The sequence below is a fragment of the Calonectris borealis genome, chromosome 1, assembly GCF_964195595.1.
Source record: "Calonectris borealis chromosome 1, bCalBor7.hap1.2, whole genome shotgun sequence".
NCBI classification, from domain to species: Eukaryota; Metazoa; Chordata; class Aves; order Procellariiformes; family Procellariidae; genus Calonectris; species Calonectris borealis.
In genome coordinates, this window is record NC_134312.1 from 151,510,871 (window position 1) to 151,537,025 (window position 26,155).

The 26,155-nt window shown below is 41.0% G+C and overlaps 1 protein-coding gene across 1 annotated transcript; it reads left to right on the forward strand.

Moving 5' to 3' along the window:
• The first annotated feature begins 2,905 nt into the window (after window positions 1-2,905).
• On the forward strand, window positions 2,906-26,155 carry SLC5A7 (solute carrier family 5 member 7). The gene is made up of 8 exons (XM_075138413.1): window positions 2,906-3,083; window positions 9,834-9,947; window positions 12,919-13,074; window positions 16,987-17,135; window positions 21,137-21,280; window positions 23,175-23,328; window positions 24,549-24,766; window positions 25,532-26,155. Exons 1-8 carry the CDS (start codon window positions 2,906-2,908, stop codon window positions 26,153-26,155), a joined length of 1,737 nt encoding a protein of 578 aa, XP_074994514.1.

Sequence of the window (26,155 nt, forward strand, 5' to 3'; positions counted from 1 at the left end):
TGTAATTACAAATTTCAGTGAATTTAATTTAATATCCATTTTAGCATCCAAGCATTTTCTATCACATTTTAATTGCTGGAACTTGTTTATTTATTCCTAATGGAGACACCCTCAACATTGTTTCCAAGGTCTCTGACTTCTACTTACCATTTTTATTGTGTTTACTTATGACAGGATTTCCGTTTAGAAGGCACCTTGATGCTCCCTCTGAGTCTAAAATGTGTCTCTGTTGCCTTTTACTGGGAGGAGGTTTTTACTGCAGACTCCCAAAGCAAACGTTGCATCACTAGCGTCACTCAACAACCCATGAGATTGGCTGACAAAAATAGTAACATTTCTAACCTTTAATTCTTTGGCCACCTTTATTTGGGCTTCTTCAACCGAGCCCAGGGACTTGAAAGCAGTATTATGCACACAGTTTATGAGTACGCAATCCTAATTTATTGTACATAATGTACATAATAAATGGCTGGGGCTAACATGCTACTTGGCGTGATATGCTCAGCAGTCCGTGAGCAGGCAGCCGAAGCCACTCTACTGGCCAGGCAGTTGGCAAACAGGCAGGAAAGTGCCAGCCCTTGGGTCGTTCTTGCAGTGGGTTGAGCTTTGCTGATTTGCCACCTTCCTCCTCTCTGTTTTTACATCTTCCCACATTGCATTTTCCTCTTGAGTCTAGGATGATTTTATATTTTCTGCTTTAAATTAGTTCTTTTACCAATCTCAGTTCCGTACTCCTGTGGGCTTTTTATTTCTACTTTTCTATCCTTCATGAGCCAATGGCCCATGTTACCTGCCTCTCAAGAGCTGACAGTGACTGCTACAGCTCAGCATGATCTTCCCTTTGTAAAAACTGGGGCAAGGGCACGTGTGGGTCCTCTTTGCACGTGTACCCTTATTCTCAGCACTTAGAGGCTCATTGCCGAGCATCATTTGGAGACAGAGAGCAAGAGTCCTTTCACGGGAAAGCTGACGCTGCCATAGCTCTGCAGGTGAGGTTTATAAGAGGCATGGCAAAAAGGGAGACCCCCAAGAACTAGCTGCCCTGCAGCTGGGAAACGCGGATGCACGTTCAACCAGGCTTGGAAGGGAGCTGTGGGGAAAGATGGTCCTGACCAGCCCCACGCAGCCATGCCTTGGCTTGGTGCTTGCCCAGCGTTAGGCCCAAGGGTGTGCGGGAAGGGTGCCAGGGAGGGCAATGAGAGCACAGAGCTCAACTTCCCTCTCCCTACCTCAGCTCTCTCCCCTTCCTCCAGCTCTCCTTTCAGCATGTCTCTTTTGATCAGCTCTTTCTTTCCTTCCTTTCTCTTTCCTGTTGGTTTGGCATGATCCTGCTCCTTCCTTTCTGCCCCTCGTTCCCTTTTGTTTTCTCACCCCAATTGTACTTCCTAACCCTGTTTCCCTGCCATGGCACGACAATCACTCTCCCTTGAGTCATCTTTACTTCCCCCCAACGTCCCCTAGCACTCTGACGTCTTTCCCCCTTCCTCCCCCCCAGCTCTGACGGACACGGTCCTCTCACCCCACTCAACCCTCCTCCTTTATAAAGGGATTTTCCTCTTTTTAATCCACGAGCCCCCCGTCGCAGCCTCAGCACTCGGTGCACTGCCGGCACCGCGGCGGAAGAAGCGATCCTGCCTTTGAATCTTCGCCCCCCCGCCCCCCAAAGCGGGAAAACCCCGGGCGGGGGCAAAGCCCCCCGCGGCTCAGCCCCGACATCGCCCCGCGGGATGGGCGGCCGTGCCCGGCGGGCTGCGGGGCAACGCGGCGGCGGAGCGCAGGTGGGCGGCGGGCGTCGCTCCCCGACGGCGCGGGGCGGTGGAGCGCGGGTGGGGCGGCGGGCGGGGAGCCCCGCCGTGGGCGCGGGGCGGCGGAGCGCGGGTGGGGTGGCGGGCGGGGAGCCCCGCCGTGGGCGCAGGGCGGGGGTGCGCGGCCGCGCAGGGCGGCGCGGCGCCTCCGCAGAGCGCGGCGTGCGGAACCCCGCGCCGCGCGGGCGGAGCGCAGTAGGTAGGGCTGGTTCCGCGCAGGGCTCCGCGCAGGGCTCCCGCGGAGCCGTCGGGAGCGCGGGCGGGTCTTGCCGGCGCGGCTGTGCGATCAGCGATCGCGGAGCGGCGGGACGAGCGCTGGGAGGGGGCTCCGGGAAAGGCTGGGTACGGGGCAGCCGCTGCTTCTGTCGCCCGGGAGTTTTCCCCCGCTGTAGTTCGTATACCTTAAAATTTCTGCCGTTCGACACCTTTTAAGCTTTCTGTTCACTTCTCAAATTGCGAACGAGAATAGGTTGATACTTTTAATGCTGGACAATTAAATGTTACAAAAAGAAAGCACAGATTTTTAAGTACAGGATATGATAGAAGGGGGAAAAGACTCAGCGTTCCAACACAAAGACTCAAAAGATATGTTTTGCTGTTGTAGCTATCACTTATCCGCAGTTCTTATATGACTTAAAACAGCTTTGTGGCTTGTCTTCTAACTAAATAGAGACTTTTATAATAGCCCACATGGCCAAGATCTTCTATCCTATTCCATGTACCAAACTCTTTCTTCATTGAAGAGTTCCCAGACACTGGGGACTTGGTGACACTAAAATAATTCAGCGCTCAGTAGCCGATTTCTAAGAACTGTGTAGCTTTCAGCCACATCATTCGTTTCCTATTGTAATTGCAGGTTGCAACTGTTGGTGTTGCTCCACAGGCATTTTAATTGGCACGTAAACTTAATTTCAATTACATCTGAAATACTTATTTCATAAATTCACCAGAATAGTCTCTTTAATACCCATCTGAGTTTTCTTTGTACACTGATTCTAAAAAGCATCTTACCAGGTTTGTTAAAAGCAGACATATCATTATTGTGTTCTCTCCAGAGGTCTTAATGAAATAGCGATCAAAGAAACAGTCGGGACTTCAACATGGCTTTCCATGTGGAGGGGCTGGTGGCCATAGTTGTATTCTACCTGGCTATCCTGGCAGTTGGGATATGGGCTGCTTGGAAAACCAAGAACACCGGCAGCGAAGGAGATCGCAGCGAAGCTATTATAGTCGGTGGAAGAGACATTGGCTTGTTAGTTGGTGGATTTACAATGACCGGTATGTAAAAAATCACCTTTTATTTTTTTCCTAACCAGTGTATAATTTGTCAGTTTTCCATCCGAATGAAGTATAATCTGCGTGTTGAACAATGCAAAATGCACAAAATATATATACTTTTTTCCAATTGCTGCTAACATTGTTTAGTGAACACCCAAATGTAGCATTTAAAAAAAAAAAACCAAATCTTTTAAAATCATACAGAAATAATATCTTACATTTCTTATTCATTGCTTTCATATTCATCTGTAGATCAGATATTTGGGACAGAATTATAGAATTTATATAGATTAATAAGAAATCCAGTTTTAAAATAACTGTTATTGTTGTTAAAGCCATCCAAAATGGTGAGTTATTTTTGTTTAATCTGAGTAAAATAATGTTTATATGCAAAAAGATGGGGGGGGGGTGCAGCATCAATTAAGAATAAGTTTCTAAAAGAATATTGGCATAAATCCAAACTTGTAATTGCACTGCTTTCAGCAAATTTACTTTATGGATTCTTTTAGCTTCTTTTGCAGCAGTTTGACAAAATAATACATTACTGTGAATAGTAATATCAGTAGGAAAAGCCTGGGTGAAGGAAGAGTTCTTCACTAATTTTGTAAGCAGTGCTGTCTGACTCCCAGAGCCAGTCAAAGCAGGTGTCTTACCTGGGTAGAGAAGATATTCACAATATGGTCCAAAATCTCATGTCTTACAGCTAACATATGGGATTGGAACAAAAGTGCATTAGAAGGAGAGTGAATTGGCCCACCATTTTTGTTTAAGCAATTTAATTTTTAAGAATGCTTCATTTTTTTTTTTTCATTTCTTCTAAATTCTATTCAGACAAAGCCCTTTCAATTACCAAATTGGATTTATCGGGTTACATTTATATTTTGCTGATTTGCCCTGTTCTGGTTTCACAATTATCTAATAAGGAAGAGACACATAAAACTTGGGCCAAAATTCTGTGTTCTTTAATCAAGAGAAATTCCCATCCCCTTGCAGGGGCATTTTGCTCATTCAAAGACTGAATATTTGGATATTGAGTAAAGAATATTTGTAAAAGTCAATAAAGTTTGAATACAGGCAGATGTTCTACTTTTCGCACTTTGCTATAATTTACTGTACCACGTATCCATTGCTACTGAAGCATCAGGTATGACAAGATTCTGCTCACAGCAAGAGAGGGTTTGGCTGCTTTCTGCTGAATGAAATGTTTTCAAGAGCACTGAAACCAGAATATTTTGCAGAGATATGGCTTGCCACAAAACTGTAATCATTAGATTGGGGGAGTGGAGATGAAACAAGTCATCCCCCGCGCAAGTGGTTACGACGAACAGCTTTGCCTGTGGAAGAAGACACAAATTCTGGTCTCCTTAATTCTATTTTACAGGAATATTTTTCATAACAGCTGAAGCAGAGATGAGACTTGAACTGGGGCTTCCTATATTGCAGGCAATTTCTATACCCACCACAATTCACACCCATGTATGCTCAACCCGTTTCATGCAAGCTCTAGAGATGAGTATATCGTCTCTGTGGTAGAATATCAGGCTGATCTTAAAGCCTTTGTGCAGCAAAGACATTCATGGATTTTATACTATCAGGGTTCACATACTTTCTCACCTCTGCCTTCCATAAATATGGCAATTAAAGCTTGAGATGGCAAGTAAATTACACTTTCAGTTTCGGGGAACCACGCCTGGCACACAAGCCGTGGGCACAAGTCTACTGAATCAGGAGTTAGTCCAAGTTTTGTCTCGGTGAGGGTGATTGGGATATTTAGTTTGTAAAGCCATAACAAAATAATTGTGAAAGTAAGATGATCAGAATCCTCAATAATTTTTACTAAATGGTCACATTATTCAAGGATATATTTGCTTCTCTAAAAATGATAGATGTACAATTTGCAGCTCATAACCATTCCTCCAGAGATATATGGCTATTCTAACAGTCTTTATATTTTTCAGCTTTGTTGTCTAAACATGAATTAAAAAGCAAAGCCTATCCCATAAAAGGAAAACGAGAAATTTTTAAAGATTCCAGAAAGGATATTGTTAGTATGGACATGAAGTTCTTTGGGTTATTGGATAAAGCCTAATTCTGTCTTTCTTGCCCGAGACAAACACTACCATCTTCCATGGATACTGGCTAAAAAACAGCAGCAGTTTCTAGGGCTACTTGGTGGGGAGGGTGACAGAACTCATCCTATAAATTTAAAATCAAATTCAGAGCATAAGCATTGTGACTTCATGGGGATGGACTCAAGATTCCTAAATAATTATAGTTGATTTTCTAAACGGCATTTAAAAGCCTTAAAGCAAATGCACTACCCATGAATAATGGCTGTGGACATATTTGGACGTATACTGTGATTCTGAAAGAAGCAGCTGTATCAACTAGCTACTGAAACACCTAAACACAAAGCCTGTTGAAGGCTGAGTGTGTCTGCAATTATCAAAATAGGAAGAGTGAGAAGCTTGAATTGGGGATGGATCACAGCAGCTCATATTAAAATGAGATAACATAGTACCATAGCAGACATGCCTTTAATTTGTGTATCATTTTTACATAGTTAAATGTGTATCATGTTATAGTTAAAATGTTGCATTAAATATTAGCGTTCCTTAACTTGTGGGTGAAAATCTTAAGAAGTGGTATCTGCCACAAACTTGAGCCTATTCTGATTTCGGTGCTGAGTTTAAACCACAAAGGAAATACTTGAGATGACATAATCAAATGCTTACAAACATGACCAAAAACGTGATTATCTATTGATGTCATTTTTTCATTTTAGTTGGATGGAGCTAGGTATCTTTCCACAAGAAAAAAAGAAATATTACAAAATCCTACTCTTTTGTAATCCTTAGGTCAGGATTTTCATTTTACAGAACTTGATGAGTTGATTCAATAATTTGAGTGGTCAGACAAGGGATCATTCACAAAGAAGTGCTAAAAAATCTGATTTTCTAGTATATATCAATATATATAAAGAACTCTGAGATTAATTTCCATGTTCCTCATATGAACTAAGAGCAGAATTGCTCTCCATACCCTCAGTATTTGTCTGATCATGTTTTAGGGTGCATGTTTTAAATGGATATTGGTATTTGCTGCATTTTTTGGTCCTTCAGATGGCAGGCAAAGAGAGGATTAAAATAGATTATCACATGAGTGTTTCCATAGATTATTAAATTTTATATTCCTTTTGTCTGATTTAGGAAAAAAAAAGAATTTCAACAAAAAACATATTAAACTAACTTTAAATTGTGGCTTAGAAAACTGAGGATCAGAAAATTAATATCTAAGGTTGAAATCCCATCCTATGATATCCCTTTATTTCTTTTCTAATGTATTTACTGATGTCAATGTACGCACTGACTACCCATTCACCCCCTCAGAAAAAGCCATATAGCACCTTCCTAGAGCTCTGGGGTCCTTAGCAGATGTTCCAGAAAAGTCGTGCACAGAAAAATTGATCAGCGGCTATTTTTCAACCCCCGTCCAGAAATCAAGAAATAAAATTGAAAGTAAGTGCTAAATACTCCATACCACCCTACCCAGCAATACCTGTCCATAAGGCATTGTTCCTGTCCCCAACCAGGGGAGGGCAATGGCCCCTGCAACATCACACAGAAGGGAAGTGATGTCCCCCCCCCGGAAGAAAATAAGGGATCTAGGCACAGTGTTCAAGTGCCCCTTGGAGAACACTTGCCACCTCAGTAGCAACCCCAGGCAAATAGATGCTGGATGTTGAAGCCTCCTTGCATCACAGCTGCAGCAATGCTGAACATCTGTCCTTGACTATGGCATATTATTCTCCACCTGGAAGTGGGTGCTGTTCATGCAGAATTCATGCTCATGCTTTTTCCAGGGAAGGACACAAATACAATTCCCTTTCTAAATATTCACTTTTGTTACTGTATACAGGTGCTTAGAATCTATTCCATAACTCTATGCTGCTTGAGACACAATAGCCAACACACATCCCAGGAAGTTATGGACTCAACGGCCAACAGCTCAATGTCCAGGTGGAGATCAGTGATGAGGTGTCCCTCAGGAGTCCATATTGGGACCAGTATTATTTAACATCTTTGTCGGGGACTTGGACAGTGGGATTGAGTGCACCCTCAGCAAGTTTGCAGATGACACCAAGCTGAGTTGTGTGGTTGATACTCCAGAGCAAAGGATGCCATCCAGATGATCTTGACAGGCTAGAGAGATGGGCCTGTGCGAACCTCACGAAGTTCAACAAGGCCAAGTGCAAGGTCCGGCACCAAGGTCAGGGCAATCCCAAACATGGATACGGGCTGGGCAATAAGTGGGTTGAGAGCAGCAGTGCAGAGAAGGACTTGAGGATATTGGTGGATGAAAAACTGAACATGAGCCAGTAACGTGCGCTAAAAGCCCAGAAAGCCAATCGCATCCTGGGCTGCATCAAAAGAAATGTGGCCAGCAGGTCAAGGGAGGTGATGCTCCCCCTCTACTCCGCTCTCGTGAGACCCCACCTGGAGTACTGTGTTCAGCTTCTGGGGCCCCCTGCATAAGAAAGACATGGACCTGCTCAAGCGGTCTAGAGGAAGGTCACAAAGATGATTGGGGGCTGGAGCATCTCCTGTATGAGGACAGGCTGAGAGAGCTGGGGTTGTTTAGTCTAGAGAAGAGAAGGCTCCGGGGACGCCTCATAGCAGCCTTCCAGTACTTACAGGAGGCCTACAGGAAAGATGAGAGGGGACTCTTTATCAGGGAGTGCAATGAAAGGACAAGGGGTAACGGTTTTAAACTGAAAGAGGATAGATTTAGATTAGTTATAAGGAAGAAATTCTTTACTGTAAGGATGGTGAGGCACTGGAACAGGCTGCCCAGAGAAGCTGTGGATGCCCCCTCCCTGGAAGTGTTCAAGGCCAGGTTGGATGGGGCTTTGAGCAATCTGATCTAGTGGAAGGTGTCCCTGCCCATGGCAGGAGGGTTGGAACTAGGTGATCTTTAAGGTCCCTTCCAACCCAAACTATTCTATGATTCTATGAGTCTAGGACTCTGGAAACCAAAGTATCATATTCCCAGCTACATTAATTCACACTGTCAAGAGGCACAAAATCCGAAATGTCTGACAAGTTTTTATGTAGATTCTGTATTCCTGCTCTTCCCATCAAGGATCATCCATCTTCTCTATGTGGTCCCACATGGCACCACTCGCCTCCTGTCTTGTCTCTGTAGTGTACAATAGAACTTGATACCCAAAAGTCTACCAATAACAGGGTTCCCCGGGTCACTTCTTTTGTTGCAGACTTTCTCTGCATGCAAATCCCTCATACAAGCCCACTATACCATTTTCAACAATAGACTGGTCCATTCCTGTGCTTCAAAATGCTGAAAGGGGGACAACTGTAATGCTCTGATTGCCAGAGATCTTTGATTCTAAATCTATGGTATAATTTAGCATTGAGTTAAAAAAAATACCCTCTGGTAGTATTTGAGAGATATCACAGTTAAGTGGAAGAGAGTGGTCATTTAGATCTTCATGAAATTTCTTTAGGAATTTTAATTACATTTTCTTCATTTGTGTTTATCTCCAGTTGTTTGTCTTAAACATAAAATCAAGTTTGCTTGTATGATGGTGGATGCTGGGAAAATTCTGAAGAATACTTAAGGAAAATAAATTTCCTACAATTGTGAATTTTTACACAGAAAGCTTGAACTACTCTTATACGAGAAGGCAAAGGCTTCTGAGGCAAATCAAAATAGCATTACAAAAATCTAGTACTTGTAATGATCTGCCTGCCCTTGTTCAAACTACAGACCCAGATCCATAAAACTTGCTCATTATACATTAGAGAAAACCAAGAACTTTTTGCATGGAATCTGCAAACAGGAAGAGATAAACTTTATTACATAATTTGTTATAAGTTATTTTTGCAGATGTAATCACAATACATTTCTGTGTTGGAGATTTTCTTTCATACATTCTGTAGGTCCAAGTTCTCAAATGTAGAAACTTCCCTTCAAGGCAGAGAATCAACTCATTAAGAGTCTGAGGTTAGTATATTAAATACTGCTGGTTCTTAGAGAGGCAAAATCAGAAATATTACAGATAGCACAATTCACTTCCGGAATATGTCTTCAGGAAGCACAAAAATAAATGAGTCAACGTTTAGAACTTAAACAGCAACTCAAAACCACCATAGCCCTACATGTAAATACAGCATTTAGGGAAGTCAGAGTTTACTAAATGAGCTTTGTGTAGCCACAATTTAAAATTTAGCAAGGTTTTAAGGGCAATTTTTTTCATGAAGACCCTAGTAAATGATGCATTCATTAAACTCTTGTCTTATTTAAATGCTTTGAGTTTTCCCAGCTGGGATGACTTTATCACTGTATGTTTATTGTTCTTCTTCAGATCCCCCCTTACATCTCTCCTTCACTTGGACTAACACAATGAAAACGGTAATGGTTAGTGAGTTGATGTGCTTCGTTCATTGTAAACAAGTAGTGGGGGACTCAACCCTCACATCTTCACTGACTATACAGACACTTAGACACCTTGATGACTGTCTCAGTCCATCTGACCTCTTTTTTCGTATGCTTAGGTTGTAAGTTTTTTGAATTAGGACTATCTTTTATAGAAGGATGCCATGTCTGGCACTTGTACAGTACATATAATAAAAAATAGCAATATTATAAGTGATGACAATTTCATTCCACAACTTGGGAGGTTTTCTTTCTTTATGCACATTAAAGACTTTTCCACCTCTTCTTTTTCAGCCACATGGGTTGGAGGAGGTTACATCAACGGGACAGCAGAAGCTGTGTATGTCCCAGGCTATGGTCTAGCTTGGGCTCAGGCACCTATCGGATATTCCCTTAGTCTGGTTTTAGGTAAGCAATGAACTAAAGCTAATAGTGTCTGATTTTAAACAGTTCTGATGACAAGTCCATCATATGAAATGAAACAACTAGGGTCTGATAAAAGTATACTGAGGTAAACTGGATCCCTTCTGCTGATAAGTTTGGCTATTAAAAAGAAAAACAGAAAATCACTATAATTAGTTTGATATCTTAAATCTCCTGAATGCCTGGGCAAGACCTATTTGATTATTACAACCATAGTGATCTATGGAGGTCACAATAATAAACGTTTAGTTGTGGGATTTTTTAATTTTTTTTAAAAATTATATGTACTAAGTTTTATATATTCAGGTTTTCTTTAAGTGTCTATATGATCTGGAATGATAGTATCAGGGCACATATAAATCTTGAAATTCAAGAATGGCAGATAACCTTTCAGGTTAGGGAAGTGCTTATACCTTACAAATCTTCACCAAGAGTCTAAGTAACTTGTCTAAATTTTATAGGAATTCTGCAGTAGAACCAGTCTTTTTCCTTAAAATTGGACCAAGTATCCTCTTAAATGCAGTACAAAACTCCAAATCACATGTCAAAATGCAATACGCAGGGTCAGAGTGTAAAATACAGATGGCATTATAATTTTTATTGCTGTGGCCTCTAATTCCTGAAATGTAGTCTCAGAACTTCCTTACTTTTCTTAAAAATAATAGCAATAAAAAATTTCTTACCGTGTCTCAACCACATGGAGCAGCTTGCAACAAAAGTATTGCCTTGTGAGCCGTGATGAATACACCACAAAGTTGTCAACTACATCCTCTCAGTTTGTGAACAGATCATGTCCCTAAGGCAAAAAAAAAGATACTGTGTTTTTCATCTTTAATTAATGTGACTGATATATTAGCCTTTCTAATAATACTTGACCTCTCAATCTATTTTGAGTCTTTTCTCATGGTCCTCCCACCTAATCTGTCCCTTTGTTTCCTTTGGTTGCTTATCCAGGTCTTCTTGCCCCTTTTATTTCTTCCTATACAACTCGGTTTCCCTCCTGACTCGTTTTTTCCCCTTGGAAATGCTTTCCTCTCCTCCCAGGCAAAAACCATCCCCATCGTAGATGCTCCTCTCTGGAACGTGTGGGCCAGCTCCAGTTCCAGTAGTAGCTCCCATCCCTGAGAGCAGCTCTATTTCCTGTAAGGAAAACCGTAACATTAGAAGTCTGCCTGGAGATCAGTTGTTGTCATTATGAGGTCATGATGGTCATGATCCATCGATGTCATTAAGCAGTCATTAGGATCATAGTCACAAGCATCTTCCTGACTCTTAGCCTCTGTAGAATTGACACAAATTAATAATAGCCCAGAAGAGAGGTTGAGTTAGCCTCTCCCCTCATTTCCGGCTGTTTTTAGATACCCAGTCTTTTTTTCCTGGAAATTATAATGGCCACTTCAGAGAAAAGAATCCTGTATTATGTGACCATATATCTCTCTGCAGAGCACAGAGAGGAAAGCATTTCTGTAGGCATGATCTGTACGTGCAGGTTTGGGGGAGGACTTGTTTATCCTTTTTAAAAAAAAAATCAAAATTATAAATACAAGTCTAGAAGAAATATTATTGTTTCAGGCTGAAAGGATTTAAGATTGATATAATCTCCCTGTTAGTTCAATGTTGTGCTGCATACCACTTTTCCTAATTTTTCAAGCAATTTAGTTTTAAAGGTTAGAGTATCCCCTATTTCCTTTGACAGATGTTTGAACATCCTAATAGATTATAATACCAGTGACTCTTTTTTTCTTCTTTTAGTTGTCTTTTGTAATGACATAACAAGTAGAATAGGAACAAGATCCATGACCAAGAATAGTAAAAAAACGCTGGAGGGTTTCTGCATCCAAACAACCTGCCTAGAGACAACGTTAACATAAGCAGTATAAATAAATTGTGATTGGTAAGCCAGTACCTTCTGTTCAGGGAACTTAATGAAATGAAGAAATATGAGTGATACAAGACAATACATAGAAATGTAGAAAATCTTCTGTACAATACGATGAATACATTACATATCTTGTGAGGAAGAACCTAACTAAGGGTCACCAAATACTGTACAGTAGATTTTATTGGGAACTAACTGGTTTTCCAGATTTTTTATTGTACCTTATACATTGCATTTCAGCAGTTTTACTGTGGTAGAAGTCTACTTATAGTCACATGCAGGTCTCAACTACACAGGTTTCCATAGAAGGTCTCTTTCAGCTTTCCTGAGATATGTCCTTTTTTTTCCACAGCCAGAAAGAATTTGAGGACTGTACATTAGAAAGACGAGGTCTTTGCACATTTATGTACATATCCAGCCCATATGCCAGCCAGAGAGAGCAGAATTGTGATACATCAAAATTCCTGAACATGCATAAGTGAAATAAGTGTATGAGAAATGTTTGGGGAGCCTGACACCTGCAGAGCCAGGAAGGCATCTGACCTACCCCACAGGTGTAGTAAGGTTGATTTAAACATACATAATAAATCTGAATTGTCCTGAAAGAATCAGATTTGCTGTGTGTGCATTAAACCATGTGTGAACTCGTATTTCTGATCCAGGAATCCCAGACAGTTTTATTTTTAGAGTAGGACCATGTGAAAATTCATGCCGGATTCTGCTCTAAGAATGAACAGGATTAGGTAGAAAAGCCGTTCCCGCAGGTTGATCCAAAATTAGACAAAACTCTGATAGCCTCCACAATGGCAGATTAAGTAAACTGAGCCAGACAAAATAACACAAACTTATTTTGCATTATCAAACCATAGATATTAATGGTGTGGATGTGTTTATGTAACTCTGTAGACACATGGAAGATAAGAGTTCTTAGAGGATATTTTAACTGTACTTATGTCTTTAAAAAAAAAACAGTAATACTGATATTTTTGTACCCTTAACTGACAATCAATGTTTTACCCCATAATGGCAATGCATTTCTCCACTGCAGCTGGTGTCTTCTGCTACTTTTCTTTGTAGGTGGCCTTTTTTTTGCAAAACCCATGCGATCCAAAGGCTATGTGACAATGCTAGACCCTTTTCAGCAGCTTTATGGAAAAAGGATGGGAGGGCTACTGTTTATTCCAGCTTTAATGGGAGAAATGTTTTGGGCTGCTGCCATCTTCTCTGCCTTAGGTAAGGAATAAACAGTGTAAGTATTAATTTATCACAGGTGGAAAGGATTAAGAAAATCAGAAATGCATTAAAATTCTGGCTTCAAATGCTAACTGTCCTAGCCAAATGATTCAGTGGGTGACAGTTCTCAGACACGTGCTAACTAGTAATTAAACCTGGTAATGGTACCCCATTAATTATTTTGGTAATGGAAAGACAGGCAAGGTATCTATTCATTTTCGGATATGAAAAGTTGTCCCTTTTCAAAGAGCATGAAAAGATTTAGCAACAAAATTCCTTTAATCGTGAGCGTGACATGAGTGATTGCAATGTCCCTTTTATGTCAAGGCTGACCCAGCTTCTCTTTTAAACCACTGAGATCACAGAAGTGAGTCAAAATTTCCCTTAAAGATATGAAAGATTATTGCCAATGCATCTAAACAAAATAATCCTTTGCATACAGGAGACCTACATATACAGAACTTTCCATAGCACAAATAATAGAAGTAAAACAGATGCTGATCAATAAATTGAACTATTATTCACTTCTAAATGGCTTTCTACTCAACAAAATGAAGAAAATACTTAAGATTCAAGAAAGGATTCAGAGAATTAGTGGAAATATGACTCAATAGAATATCACCCAACTACTCATCCAGTCCTGAAAAAAAATCAGTTTCCAGGGGTTTTAATTATATTTCAGGCCTGAATTTAGCAATGCCTTCAAGCACTGTGAAAGCCCTTGAGTTGAAGCACCAGTAGTTGACTTTTACCAGCTAATCATACTCATAGTGCACATGCATGTGGTAATGCTTTCTAGCGCAAGCTATTTTAAACAGAAAATAAACTTTGAAGGTACTCTCCAACTGTGCTCTGATGAACTGCAAAGCAATGGGGAGCTTGTTTACCACAATTTCATCACAAAACCCTTGAAGGACTAAGAGCAAACTACATGCTGAGGTGATAGGAGTTGAATAACTTGAAGAATACTCTGAGTATTTGGAATATACTTTCTTTTTGATTGAGGACAAGCTAATTTGCGATATTTCAAAGCAAGTGGTGTGAATATCTTTCTAGTAGGTTTATATTAACAGCTGACAGTTAAAGACTGTCAATGACTATAAAGGTCATTGAGGGTTTTGGTTTTAACCATTTTGTGAATAATCTGGTTATATTATACCTCCTAATTTGCACATCTATCCTTACTGATGAATATTTAATCCCACTACTCTTCACTTCTTGATCTTCCTCATGATTTCTTGCTTGGCAGGGTTATAGAAGGGAAAGACAGGGCTTCCAGCTTGTGAAAGTGGTCCGAGCTTGTTGTAATCCTTAAGCACATGAACTTTGAAGGCTCACTGTACAATAAAAAGCCACCTGGCAGCTCCCAGCAGCTCTTATATACCACACATCATGTTGTGTTCTACTGCCAGAACTTTTCTACCTATGAGGTCAAGAATATCCGTCTACAATACCTTGCGAGGACTAAAAGTTATTGCAACATGTTTTGCCTAAATTATCCTAATTAGAAGGACAGGAATTTTTTTTTAAACAAGGTTTTAAAACACTGCAATCACTTGAAATAGCTAATACATCTAAGGGAAAGGTATAACCACCCTGATAGCTGCTGGAAGGGCAGTGCAGGAGGGCACAAGCAATTCAGGAGTTTCTTGAGTGCACTGACAACAACTTCGTGAAACAAATGATCAGGGAGCTGATGAAGGAAGGTGCTCTGTTGAACCTGTTACTTACAAACAAGGAAGAACTAGTTAGGGATGTGAAGGTTGGAGGCAAACTTGGCTGCAGCATTCATGAGATGGTGGAGTTCAGGGTCCTGAGAGGAACAAGGCAAAAATCAGGACCACAACAATGGATTTCAGGAGAGTAAAATTTGGTCTCTCCAGGGATCTGCTTGGAGGAATCCCATGGAAGACAGTCTTGGAGAGAAGAGGAGTCCAGGAGAGCTGGTTGATATTCAGGGATCACCTCCTCCAAGCTCAAGAACAGTCCACCCTGACAACCAGGAAAACAAGCAAAGCTGGCAGGAGACCTGCATAGATAAAAAAGGAGCTCCTGACTAGACTCAGACATAAAAAGGAAGCATTCAAGAGGTGGAAGCAGGGACAGGTGACCTGGAAGGAATACAGAGACACTGTCCAAGCATGCAGAGATGGGTTTAGAAAAGCCAAAGTCCACTTGGATTTGAATCTGGCCATGAAGGGCAGCAAGAAAGGCTTCTACGAGTACATAAACTAGGGAAAATGTCGACTGCTGTTGAATGGGACAGGGGACCTGGTGGCAAAGGATGTGGAAAAGATTGAGGTACTCAGTGCCTTCTCTGCTTCATTCTTTGCTGGTAAGACCAGCCTTCAGGAACCCCAGGAAACTGAGAAACCTAGGAAAGTCCAGGGCAAGAAAGGTTTGCTAGATGAGGATCAGGTTAGGAAACATTTAAATAGACTTGGACAGACACAATTTCATGGGACCTCATGGGATGCTTGCCGCAAGTGCTGTGGGAGCTGGCTGATAGCATTTCAAGGGCACTCTCAGTAATCTTCTGAAGATTGTGGTGATCAGGGATGTTCCTGAAGACTGGAAGAAAACAAATGTTACGCCTCTCTTCAAGAAGAGCAAGAAGGAGCATACCAGGAACCAAAGCCTCACCTCAGTCCCTGGGAAGGCGCTGGAGCAAATACTCCTGGAAACTACTTCCAAACAAATGAAGGTCAAGAAGAGGATTAGGAGGAGTCAACATGGATTTATGGAGAAGAAATAATTCCTGACCTACCTGACATCTTCCAAGATGAGCTGACTGGCTTGGTTCACAAAGGCAGAGCAGGGCATGTTGTGGATTTCAAAAAGGGCTTTTTATACCGTCTCCCGTAATATCCTCATAGACAGACAGATGAAGTATAGACTAGATAAGTGGACAGTGAGGAGGATTGAAAACTGGCTGAACTGCTGGGCTCAGAGGGCTGTGAGCAGAAGCATGGAAGCCACCTGGTGGCCAGTCACCAGTTGTGTACCCCAGGTGTCAATACTGTGTAACGTCTTGTGTAACGTCTTCATTAATGACCTGGCTGATGGGACGAAGTGCACCTTCAGCTAGTTTGCAGAAAATAAAAACTGTGAGGAGTTGCTGAGAGACCAGATGGTTTTAATACCATTCAGAAGGACCTCAGCAAGTTGCAGAAATGGGTCAACAGGAACTTCATGAAGTTCAACAAAGGGAAATGCTAAGTCCTACACTGGGGAGCTACAACCTGATGTCCCAGTACAGACTGGGGGCTGACCAGCCAGAAAGCAGGTTTGCAGAAAAGGACCTGGGAGTCTTAGAAGGCAATGAAGTTGACCATGAGCCAGCAATGTGCCCTTGTGGCAAAGAAAGCCAATGGCAACCTGGGCTGCAATGGAAGGACCATTGCCAGCAGGTTGAGGGAGGGGATCCTTCCTCTCCTGACACTTTGGAGTGCCAGATCCAGTGCTCCCCAATACAAGAGACATGGACATACTGGAGAGAGTCCAGTGAAGAGCCACAAAGATGATTAAGGGACTGGGGTATGTGGCATATAAGGAGAGGCTGGGACTGTTCAGCCTGGAGAAGAAAAGACTCAGGGGGTTCTTATTCATGAACTTTTCCAGAGCAAGAGAGTGTAGTCCTTCCAGAGCTTGAGCAATGTAAGGAAAGGCTGCTGGGACCCTTCCCTCCTCCATTTTGTAGGACAAATGCTAAACTTAGACCAACAGGAGCTTTCCTTTTCCCACTCCCTTCAAAGGTGCAGAAGGGGTGTGCAGAAGATAGAGGGGGGAATATCTTCATGCTGTTGCTAAGTGTCAGACCAGCACCTCTATATGTAACTTAACAAAGGTGAGCCTTCTCATCGGACATACTGTGACATACACTAATACACAGTGCTTTGTTTTTCCCCATAGGTGCCACTATAAGTGTCATCATTGACATTAATGTCAATATTTCAGTCATTGTTTCTGCCCTGATTGCAACTATGTATACACTTGTGGGTGGGCTTTATTCTGTGGCCTACACTGATGTAGTTCAGCTCTTCTGCATCTTCCTAGGACTGGTAAGTTTGGCTTTTTTTTTCCTTCTTTGTTGAGGATTTTGCCCTGGGCATTGTGATGATTACTGAGACCTATTGCCCACCTTTGGTTTTAGAACTATGTCTTCACTGAAAGCGCAGCGAAGGAATATCTCCACTCACAGAGCCCTGATGTTAAAAAGTCTGCATTTACATCAATGTACAGCCCGTGTTTTGACAATAATGCTGACCAAGAGGCCCAATTCTTTGGCTTTTTTCCAACCAATCTGATCGTGCAAACACACTTGTAATTTTCCTGCTGAATATATGTCTAACTCAGGATAGGACTGGAGCTGACTCCTTCCCTATGTGTCCATAGGACTGTGGCACAGACGTAGGAAGCAGTCAGTAGAGAAGTCCAGAAACACTGGCATTGGACCTGCAGAGCTGATACTCTCCTGCTTCTCTTTCCTGTAGCTGTCACCTACTCACGCAGTTAGTTAACCTCCTGCTTTAAATCACCTTCTTGGTTTTTCCCTCATTTCCCTCCATTGTCCTTGGAGACCATAGTATAGGAAGTCTCACCAGATAACCTTGCTGTTTGAATATGGTGGTATGAATATCCCCTCATCCGCTATCAATGATATGCTAGTGGGTAGCCTTTTCTTTTATTTACTGCTGTTCTTTAAGCCCTGCTCTGAAAAACATCAATGCAACAGGGCTCAGATCACAGGGGTGCAATCAAAGAAGCTGCTGGCTTTGTTTGCCAGTGGCAGTAATAGATGGTCACAGGTGTGCAGAGATCTGAGACAGGCTGAAATAAATGGGGTGGCTCAAGGTGAAGGAACTGAACGGCACCTTGGGGACCCAGAGTTGTTTCTCTGCTTTTACCGGTGTTCTTGTGCAGCTCTAGGGTAATTGCTTCAGCCAGAGCTCACACAGGTGGTCACTAACCAACCCTGTGTGTGTCCTCACTCTGTGGCATCCTACCGTGAGGCCTATGGCCTTATTTGCGGAAGTGCTAAGCATTCCCTGTTGTAACCGACTTCATGGGAATGGTGCTAAATACCCTGAAAAAGCAAATCTAAGTTCCAGCTGCCCACCTCAAATGAGAAGTTATTCCAGATCTTCTTCTCTCATAACTTTGTTCTTCACCTGCACAGTGGGGAAAATACTGTCTCTTTCCCTAACATGCATGTTAATATTTGTGAACCATTCAGTTTCTACAGATGGTGTGCATTACAGAAATTCCCAAAACTGTAGATAAATCAAAATACAGAAATGCTTTTCCAATAAGAACAACTCATGCACTGCTAAAGACCCTGATCCCGTGGGAATAACAACATGTGATCCAGTATTAAAGGCAGCATGAACCTGACAGGGACGGGAAAGCAAACGAAGGTTGTAGAGCAGTCTTCTAAATGGTTGGATCCATAGCTTTAATAGTGTTCTTTTAATTCAGGTTGGTCTCTTTATGTAATTTCCCATTTAAAATAAACAGCAATAATGTCATGTAGAAGGAACCATATTCATACCCTTGAGAGACATTAGTGGGGCTAGAAGCCTCAGGTAGCATCTAAATGGTCATGCTCTAGGTGAGGCAGTTTTAGATGAGATGGGACACTTTCACAGTAGGTGTCACAGCAGAAGATGTCACAGGCTCAGGTATCCCAGCTTCCCCTCCAGGCTCTGGAGCAGTTTGTATTCCCACTGGCACAGAGCTTTACTGCTCATTCCTCTAATGTCTATTCCTCTCCCACTCCTTACCCAAGAGGAGATGTTTGTTTTAATCACTTCTGTTCCCTACCCTGGCTCCTCAGTTCAACCACAGCTTTTTCCTTAGGCTTCCATAATCTCCACCCCAGCCATTCCACGTACTTCCCTGGTTTTATCCTTACAATCCCATGTAGTCTCTCTCCTTCCCTCCTCACTCTCCTGTACCCACATCTGCAATTCTCGGCTCTTTGTCTTTATTTTGCCCAGTGATTCTTTCCCTGATCCTGCACTGTATCCCCACTATTTAATGACTCTTCATCTCAGATGTATTATTAATTCCCTGTTCTAAACTCTTCGTCACCATGTAGAAGCCCTTTTTTTCTGGTTTATGATCCCATAATGTCCAGGTCCTTCTAGCCACCTCCTACTTCCACCCCCAAGCTTCAAGTCCCACAAAAAGTCTCAGTTTCTGCTTCACTTCCACAAGCCTTAGTTTTATTCGCCCATCATTCAAAACCGTGAATTTTCTACTCCAGTTAGAAAGGGCTCAGTGAAGAAATTGGGTCTATGTCTATATTAAGCAAGTTAAACAGTGTCAAGGTGAAAACACAGGATCATCTGTAGTGCTTAATTGTTAACACAGTCCTGGCACTGGTTTGGCCAAGTAGTACTTTCTCAGATAGTTCCCAGGAACATTTGAGGGCTATCCTTTTTGGCAGGGAAAGGAGTCTAGATGTATGGATGTAAACCATGACATGTCAGTGAACTGCAGGGCCAGAGAAAGTATCTTGATTTGTTTTATTTACTAATATAGAGGTAATCCCTGAGACCACAAAGAGCTAGGTTACTGTCAGGAACTGGAATGCATTACAAAAGCTCATAATGCGTTTGCAATACTGTCCCTATTAAATCCTAGGCTGTGGCATGCAGGCTGCAGGTGGACTTTTAGAAATTTACCCTACTGAAAATCTCAGCTGAGTATGGGCAAACTACAGCTCTTCAGAAGCTCATCACTTGGACATGTTTGAGATCTGAGATTCACAAACAAGAATAAAAAAAACCATTTGACACCCTTGCTCCCCATGAATTTCTCAACAAGAAGGGTATTAACATCCATTAATTTTGACAATAAGTTTATTTTTCCCTCAAAATATCTTGGAGACTGTTGAAACATTTTTATGATCTTTCCCAGAAAAGCCCAAGCAGACAGTGAGAAGGGAATCTTTCTGCCTAAGTGCTTAAATTGGCAAAGTTTAATATGTAACTGAGAACCGCATACTATGGTATGTGATAAACAGCCTGAATAATAGGCAGCGCAACAAAACATAGCAATAATTCATATATTCTTCACACATTACGGCAATAATTGTACAACAAAGTAGAAGAGGATGTTTGATTTCCTCCTCCTTGCTCCTGTTACCCCGTACGCTTAAATGTGATCAGTTGGATTGTGGTAATCTGCGTGTTTTGGATATCATTGGAGCCTTAAGGATGCCGTGCTTGCAATGGTCTGTTCCATAGGGCACAAAGCCTGGTTTTCATCTCAGTAAAAGCTACTGAGGTTCTCCTGATGAAGAGTTAGTGAGTAACATCATTGCAAAATGAGTTGGCAAGTAAATGCACAAAAAGTCAGTTGGTGAAAGAAATGAACCTTCCGGCCAAAACTGTCTCTGGGAAGGGTTTCTTAACTGATTTTTTGGTCTAGATCAAAACCAAAGAGACTGAAAATAGTTAAGAGCCCAGAGTGAAGTTGCCCTCAAGGTAGAAAAGTGCTGTAACACTGGGCTACTGGATGTTCTGGAGCAAGAGAGATTGGGGTTCACCAACAGCACACCTCTCTTGTCCTATAGTTTTGTGTTGACCTAAAAACAAATTCCCAAGCCTTCAGGTGTGTTTATGAAGTCTCATGCCTGTATACTGACAAATCCTGATGCTATTGCACACAAGTTTATATGTAGATGTTTCTCTACAGTGTGGTCCAGGAAAGGGTGTAAAGAATATTTGTGGACTTTAGGGAAAATAAAATGAAGATGTATAAATGTGTCTTTCCTGTTGATTTTGCGATTTATACTGATTAATTCTCTGCTCATACTCACACTCTCCAGAACAGAGGTAAGCTATCCACTACCAAGCTCTCTGGATTTCGGAGATGTTCCACCAGCACATAACCTGACTTTTCTGCAACTTGGATTTTCTTCTGCAGCTTGGCAACTTGGATTTTGATCTGTAGCATGCAAGAAGAAGAAAAACAGACCAATGTTAATATTAAAATTTCACAGGTTTAGAATGCCTTCTTTAGACCTGAATAAAGTGTTACTCTCTGGTTACAGTGGATCAGTGTACCCTTTGCGATGTCCCATCCTGCAGTGACAGACATTGGGTTCACGGCTGTGCACCAGGTGCACCAAGCACCTTGGCTTGGATCTATCAACTCACTTGACATTTACACATGGCTGGACAATTTCCTTTTACTGGTAAGTGATGGCTTGTATGAAGGAATGAAGCATTTAAGCACTCACACTGTGTTACAGTGACAGCTGAAAATAATAGAGAGTCTAGTTAAGAGTTTCCAGCAAACTGAAAACTTTTACCCTCTTGACTCCTGCTCAATACTTCTGCACATTTGACTTATTTCAGTGAAATATCAGTAGAATATTGTAGAACAGATGTCAAAGTCAGCATTGCCAGGAATGCAATTTAAATATCATCAGGCTGAAAGAGTTGACTTATGCTAAAATTAATTAAAAATACGCAGTTAATACTTAACTGATGTCATTCTTGGCAGAGGAATTTATATATTGCAGAAGGCAATAAATATGTTATACAAATGATTAAATATGCCTTAGGTATAGGTGATGTAGAAAAAGCTTTGCAGAGATGGATGGGTGGATGAATTCATATGTGCACACATGCCAGAATGAACTGAGGGCTTTTGTTATTTAATACCCATGTATTACACATGGGATTGGTGGTTATTAAGTACTTTCCATTAGAAGATCTAGCAACACATGCTAACATTTTCCATTCTCCGTGTCGCTCAGCAGCTCTGTACTGGTTTTATTATCATGTTGTACTTTGGGATTCCTTTCGCTGTTTTTTTTTTAAATAATGGCAACCAAAAATCTTCAGAGTTTTCTGATAATTGGGCTATTAAAATATATTTTTTTATCCAGCTTAAATTTTTTAGAGATTCTCAGAGAGCCAAAGTATGACATTAGCTCAAGTGGCTGTATTCTGTGTGGTAAGCCTGAAGGTTTCATCTCTGCTGATGACCAAAGGACAGCTCTGATGTTGCCAAATCGTGACATATTTTCTTTTAATCTTGTGTGTTTCATTATAGCTCAAGAAATTTACACATGCTTGGAAAGCTTTTGTTAAAGGAACATTATTAAGGCTGCAAAGGAAAACAGTCATAAATAGCAAGTCAAAATCAGAGTTGCCTGTGAAACATTCATTTGGTGTCTGTGTGTGCATGAAACATATATGAAACACCTGTATACACACTATTTGGTCCAAATGCCTCCTGCCTCATTTAGTGTGTAGACCTGGGCTGTGCATGTTTAATGAGCCATTTGCTTTGTTTTCTTTCCATGTTATTTAGTCATAGGCACTTATTTGCTTAGTGGGAGGCTGTTCAAATACCGCTCTCAAGGTAGGATTGTTAGCACTTGGTTTTTTAGCCTTTGATAATACTCTTCTGTGTCGTATTTTGCAGACACAATTTTAAGTCTAATCAGGATCTTCACTGTTATATACTCCAAAAAAGAGAAGGGTTGCCACCATAAAAGAAAACTTTTTTTACTGCTTTGTCTTTAATTTCTGTTGGTATCCTATTTGCTTAAGACAGTGGAAGAATAATTTTTCACATTCTTGAGTTCAATGTATACAGAATGTGTTGCCTTATTTTGATGGCCACATACATTCATAAAAGAAGATAAAATCTTGCTTTCGAATCCTACCAGAGTCTAATCTAATTTTGGCAGGGGGAGGGTACTAGAGGCCAAATTCTTCAAATATGAAATATGACAATAGTATTTTATAACCTTTCATAAGGCTTTATCAAGTATTTATACAGCTTACAATACTTGGGGATTACAGAGACTACGTAAGTGCATAGTGTTGTTGCTAATTGTACAAAGGAATAACCTGTCTAAAAGAATGGGATTTAAGTGGACTTGCAAAGCTTTGACATTACTTGTGAGAATGAAAGTTACAACTATTACTGACCAACTGATATTCAATAAATAAATGAAAGAGCAGCAATACGGCATTCAGCATTCAAGTGATGCTTCTATGTGCTCTCTATATGGCAGTAGCGAATAATCCAGTTAGCCCCCAATGACGGGATGTTGCCCATTGTGTTTGCAGACATTAGGAGGAATCCCATGGCAAGCATATTTCCAGCGAGTTCTTTCCTCATCTTCTGCCACATACGCTCAAGTTCTGTCATTTCTGGCTGCTTTTGGCTGTCTTGTGATGGCTATTCCTGCAGTACTCATTGGTGCAATTGGAGCATCTACAGGTAAATGATTAAAAATGAATAGTACAATAAATGTAAAATGAATAGTGCAATAAATGTGTGAAAACCCTACAAAGCTTATGTTAGATATAATCTAGCCAGATGACATCATTAATCAATTTATGACTTCCTCAACAGGAGGCTACACTGAAAAATAATATTGTAGAATATTTCTCCCAGGGGAAATTGCTCCTAGCCCAGTGGCTGAGATTAACTCATTTTGCACATTCTAGGTATCTACAGGCATAATATTTCTATTTAATGTTTGAGTTAGATTCAGGTACTTTTATTTGGTCCTAACAGTAATAATGAGGAGCGGCTGAGGTTGTTTAGTCTGGAGAAGAGGAGGCTGAGGGGAGACCTCATCGCGCTCTACAACTACCTGAAAGGAGGTTGTAGTGAGGTGGGTGTTGGTCTCTTCTGCCAAGTAACTAGCAATAGGACGAGAGGAAACGGCCTCAAGTTGCCCCAAGGGAGGTTTAGATTGGACATTAGGAAAGATTTCTTGCCCAAAAGGGTTGTCCAGCACTGGATCAGGCTGCCCAGGGAAGTGGTTGAGTCACCATCCCTGGGGTATTTAAAAGACGTGTAGATGAGGCACTTAGGAACATGATTTAGTGGTGGACTTGGCAGTGCTAGGTTAACGGTTGGACTCAAAGACTTAAAAGTCTTTTCCAACCTAAATGATTCTAAATTATTCTAAATGATTCTACGATTTATCAGGAATTCTTACTTTGACAAAAACATCCTTGTCAAGGTCTTTGTCATAGTGAGAGTGATCCCCATCACAGTGACCATGTAGCTAAATTGTTAGAAATTTTCTGTTGGAAATGTTTAACACATGGCTTTGAGCTATGAGTCTGCAATCCAAGAGAATAGTTAAACACAAAATAACATGGATCCCAGACTTGTTTTATTGAGGAAAATGCCATTTATGAGCACTGCAAAGTTTTAATATTAAACTTCCTACTGGATAACCACAGGCAGTGGTCAGACTTAGCTTAAAGATAAGGAAAAATGCTGAGCAGAATTAAATCTGCCTAACAGAAACCAGTGGGACACTGCCTCTCTGAAATGCTGTCAGTCTGGCCCTAGGATCAATTTGGTCATTGAATGTGAATGAAAATGTGGCAATATGAATAGCTCACTACACATGAAGTCAAGAGATGCTGTAGCTGATGAGTATTAATGTTACTAATAACATACCGGTGTCCATATTCCAGCCTGGAACGAGACTGAGTATGGTGTCCCTGATCCCATGACCAAAAAAGAAGCAGATATGATTTTACCGATCGTGCTCCAGTACCTTTGCCCAGTCTATATCTCGTTCTTTGGCCTTGGCGCTGTTTCTGCTGCTGTGATGTCGTCAGCTGACTCTTCAATTTTATCAGCAAGTTCTATGTTTGCTCGGAACATTTACCAGCTTTCTTTTCGGCAAAATGTAAGATTACATTTTCATTTTTACTTTTAGAGAAAATTTTAGGTGAGACCTTAACTATGTGATGCATAGACTGTAATTTCATAATGAAACACATCTTTCACATTCCTGCCTATGACTAGAAGTATAGCATTTCATTCCTAACAGTATATTGAATAAACTGAAAGTCATAAAAATATTTATGGTTGTGACTGACGACAGAGGTGAAAAAGCTACCTCAGAGGAGGCAGCTTTCAAGAGTTCTCATGGCACTGCAGTTTATCTAAACAGCTCCTAATTATTGCTGCAACCATAGGTTTTACTTAAATCCTTAACAAAATGAGACATCTTTCTGAATTATTGATTTATCAGGAAATCATTTGACAACAGAAGGGACTAGTGAGTTGGAGTTTTTCTTAGGAAATGGAGAAGAAGGAATTCTGATGCTGACTGTTTTTTTCCGGTTGATCCATACTGTGCTTATATTTAAAAATTATTTCTAACACTCTGCTGTTGTTTTTTTTTTCTTTGACACATCATCAAACTTTTCTTTATGCTCAAAGATTATTGACTTTGGGAATGGCAACCATAACCCTTGGTTTTTTTTTCTCTGCACTTGAGATGGAGATAGAGACAAAGATAGATAGAGATATTCGTTTGTAAAAAGTATTGAATATGTCATGCAAAATTTCCTTTTACTATGCAGTATTTTATATCAACTATATGCATAAATGTAGGCATACATATATTGCTGTGAAAAAAACACCTAACACTGCCCGTTTTTTGCAGGCTTCAGACAGGGAAATCGTGTGGGTCATGAGAATCACTGTTTTTCTGTTTGGAGCGTCAGCAACAGCAATGGCACTGCTAGCTTCATCCGTGTACGGCCTGTGGTACCTCAGCTCTGACCTTGTTTATATCATCATATTCCCCCAGCTTCTGTGTGTGTTGTTTATTAAAGGAACCAACACCTACGGTGCCATTGCAGGATACTTATTTGGCCTTGTTCTCAGAATAACCGGAGGAGAACCGTACCTCTACCTTCAGCCCTTGATCTACTATCCTGGTTGCTATCCAGATGAAAATAATATCTATACCCAGCGATTCCCATTTAAAACACTTGCTATGCTTACCTCCTTCTTTACTAACATTATAGTCTCCTACTTAGCCAAATATTTATTTGAGAGTGGGACTTTGCCACCAAAGCTGGACTTCCTTGATGCTGTTGTTGCCAGGTACAGTAGAGAACACATGGACAAAGCAACTCTTGTAAAAAGTGACAATATTGTATTAAATGAACTTGCACCTGTGAATCCACGACACAGTCTAACTTTGAGCTCAACTTTCACAAACAAGGAAGCCTTCAGTTATGTTGATTCGAGTCCAGAGCTGTCCAACACTGAAGATAATTAA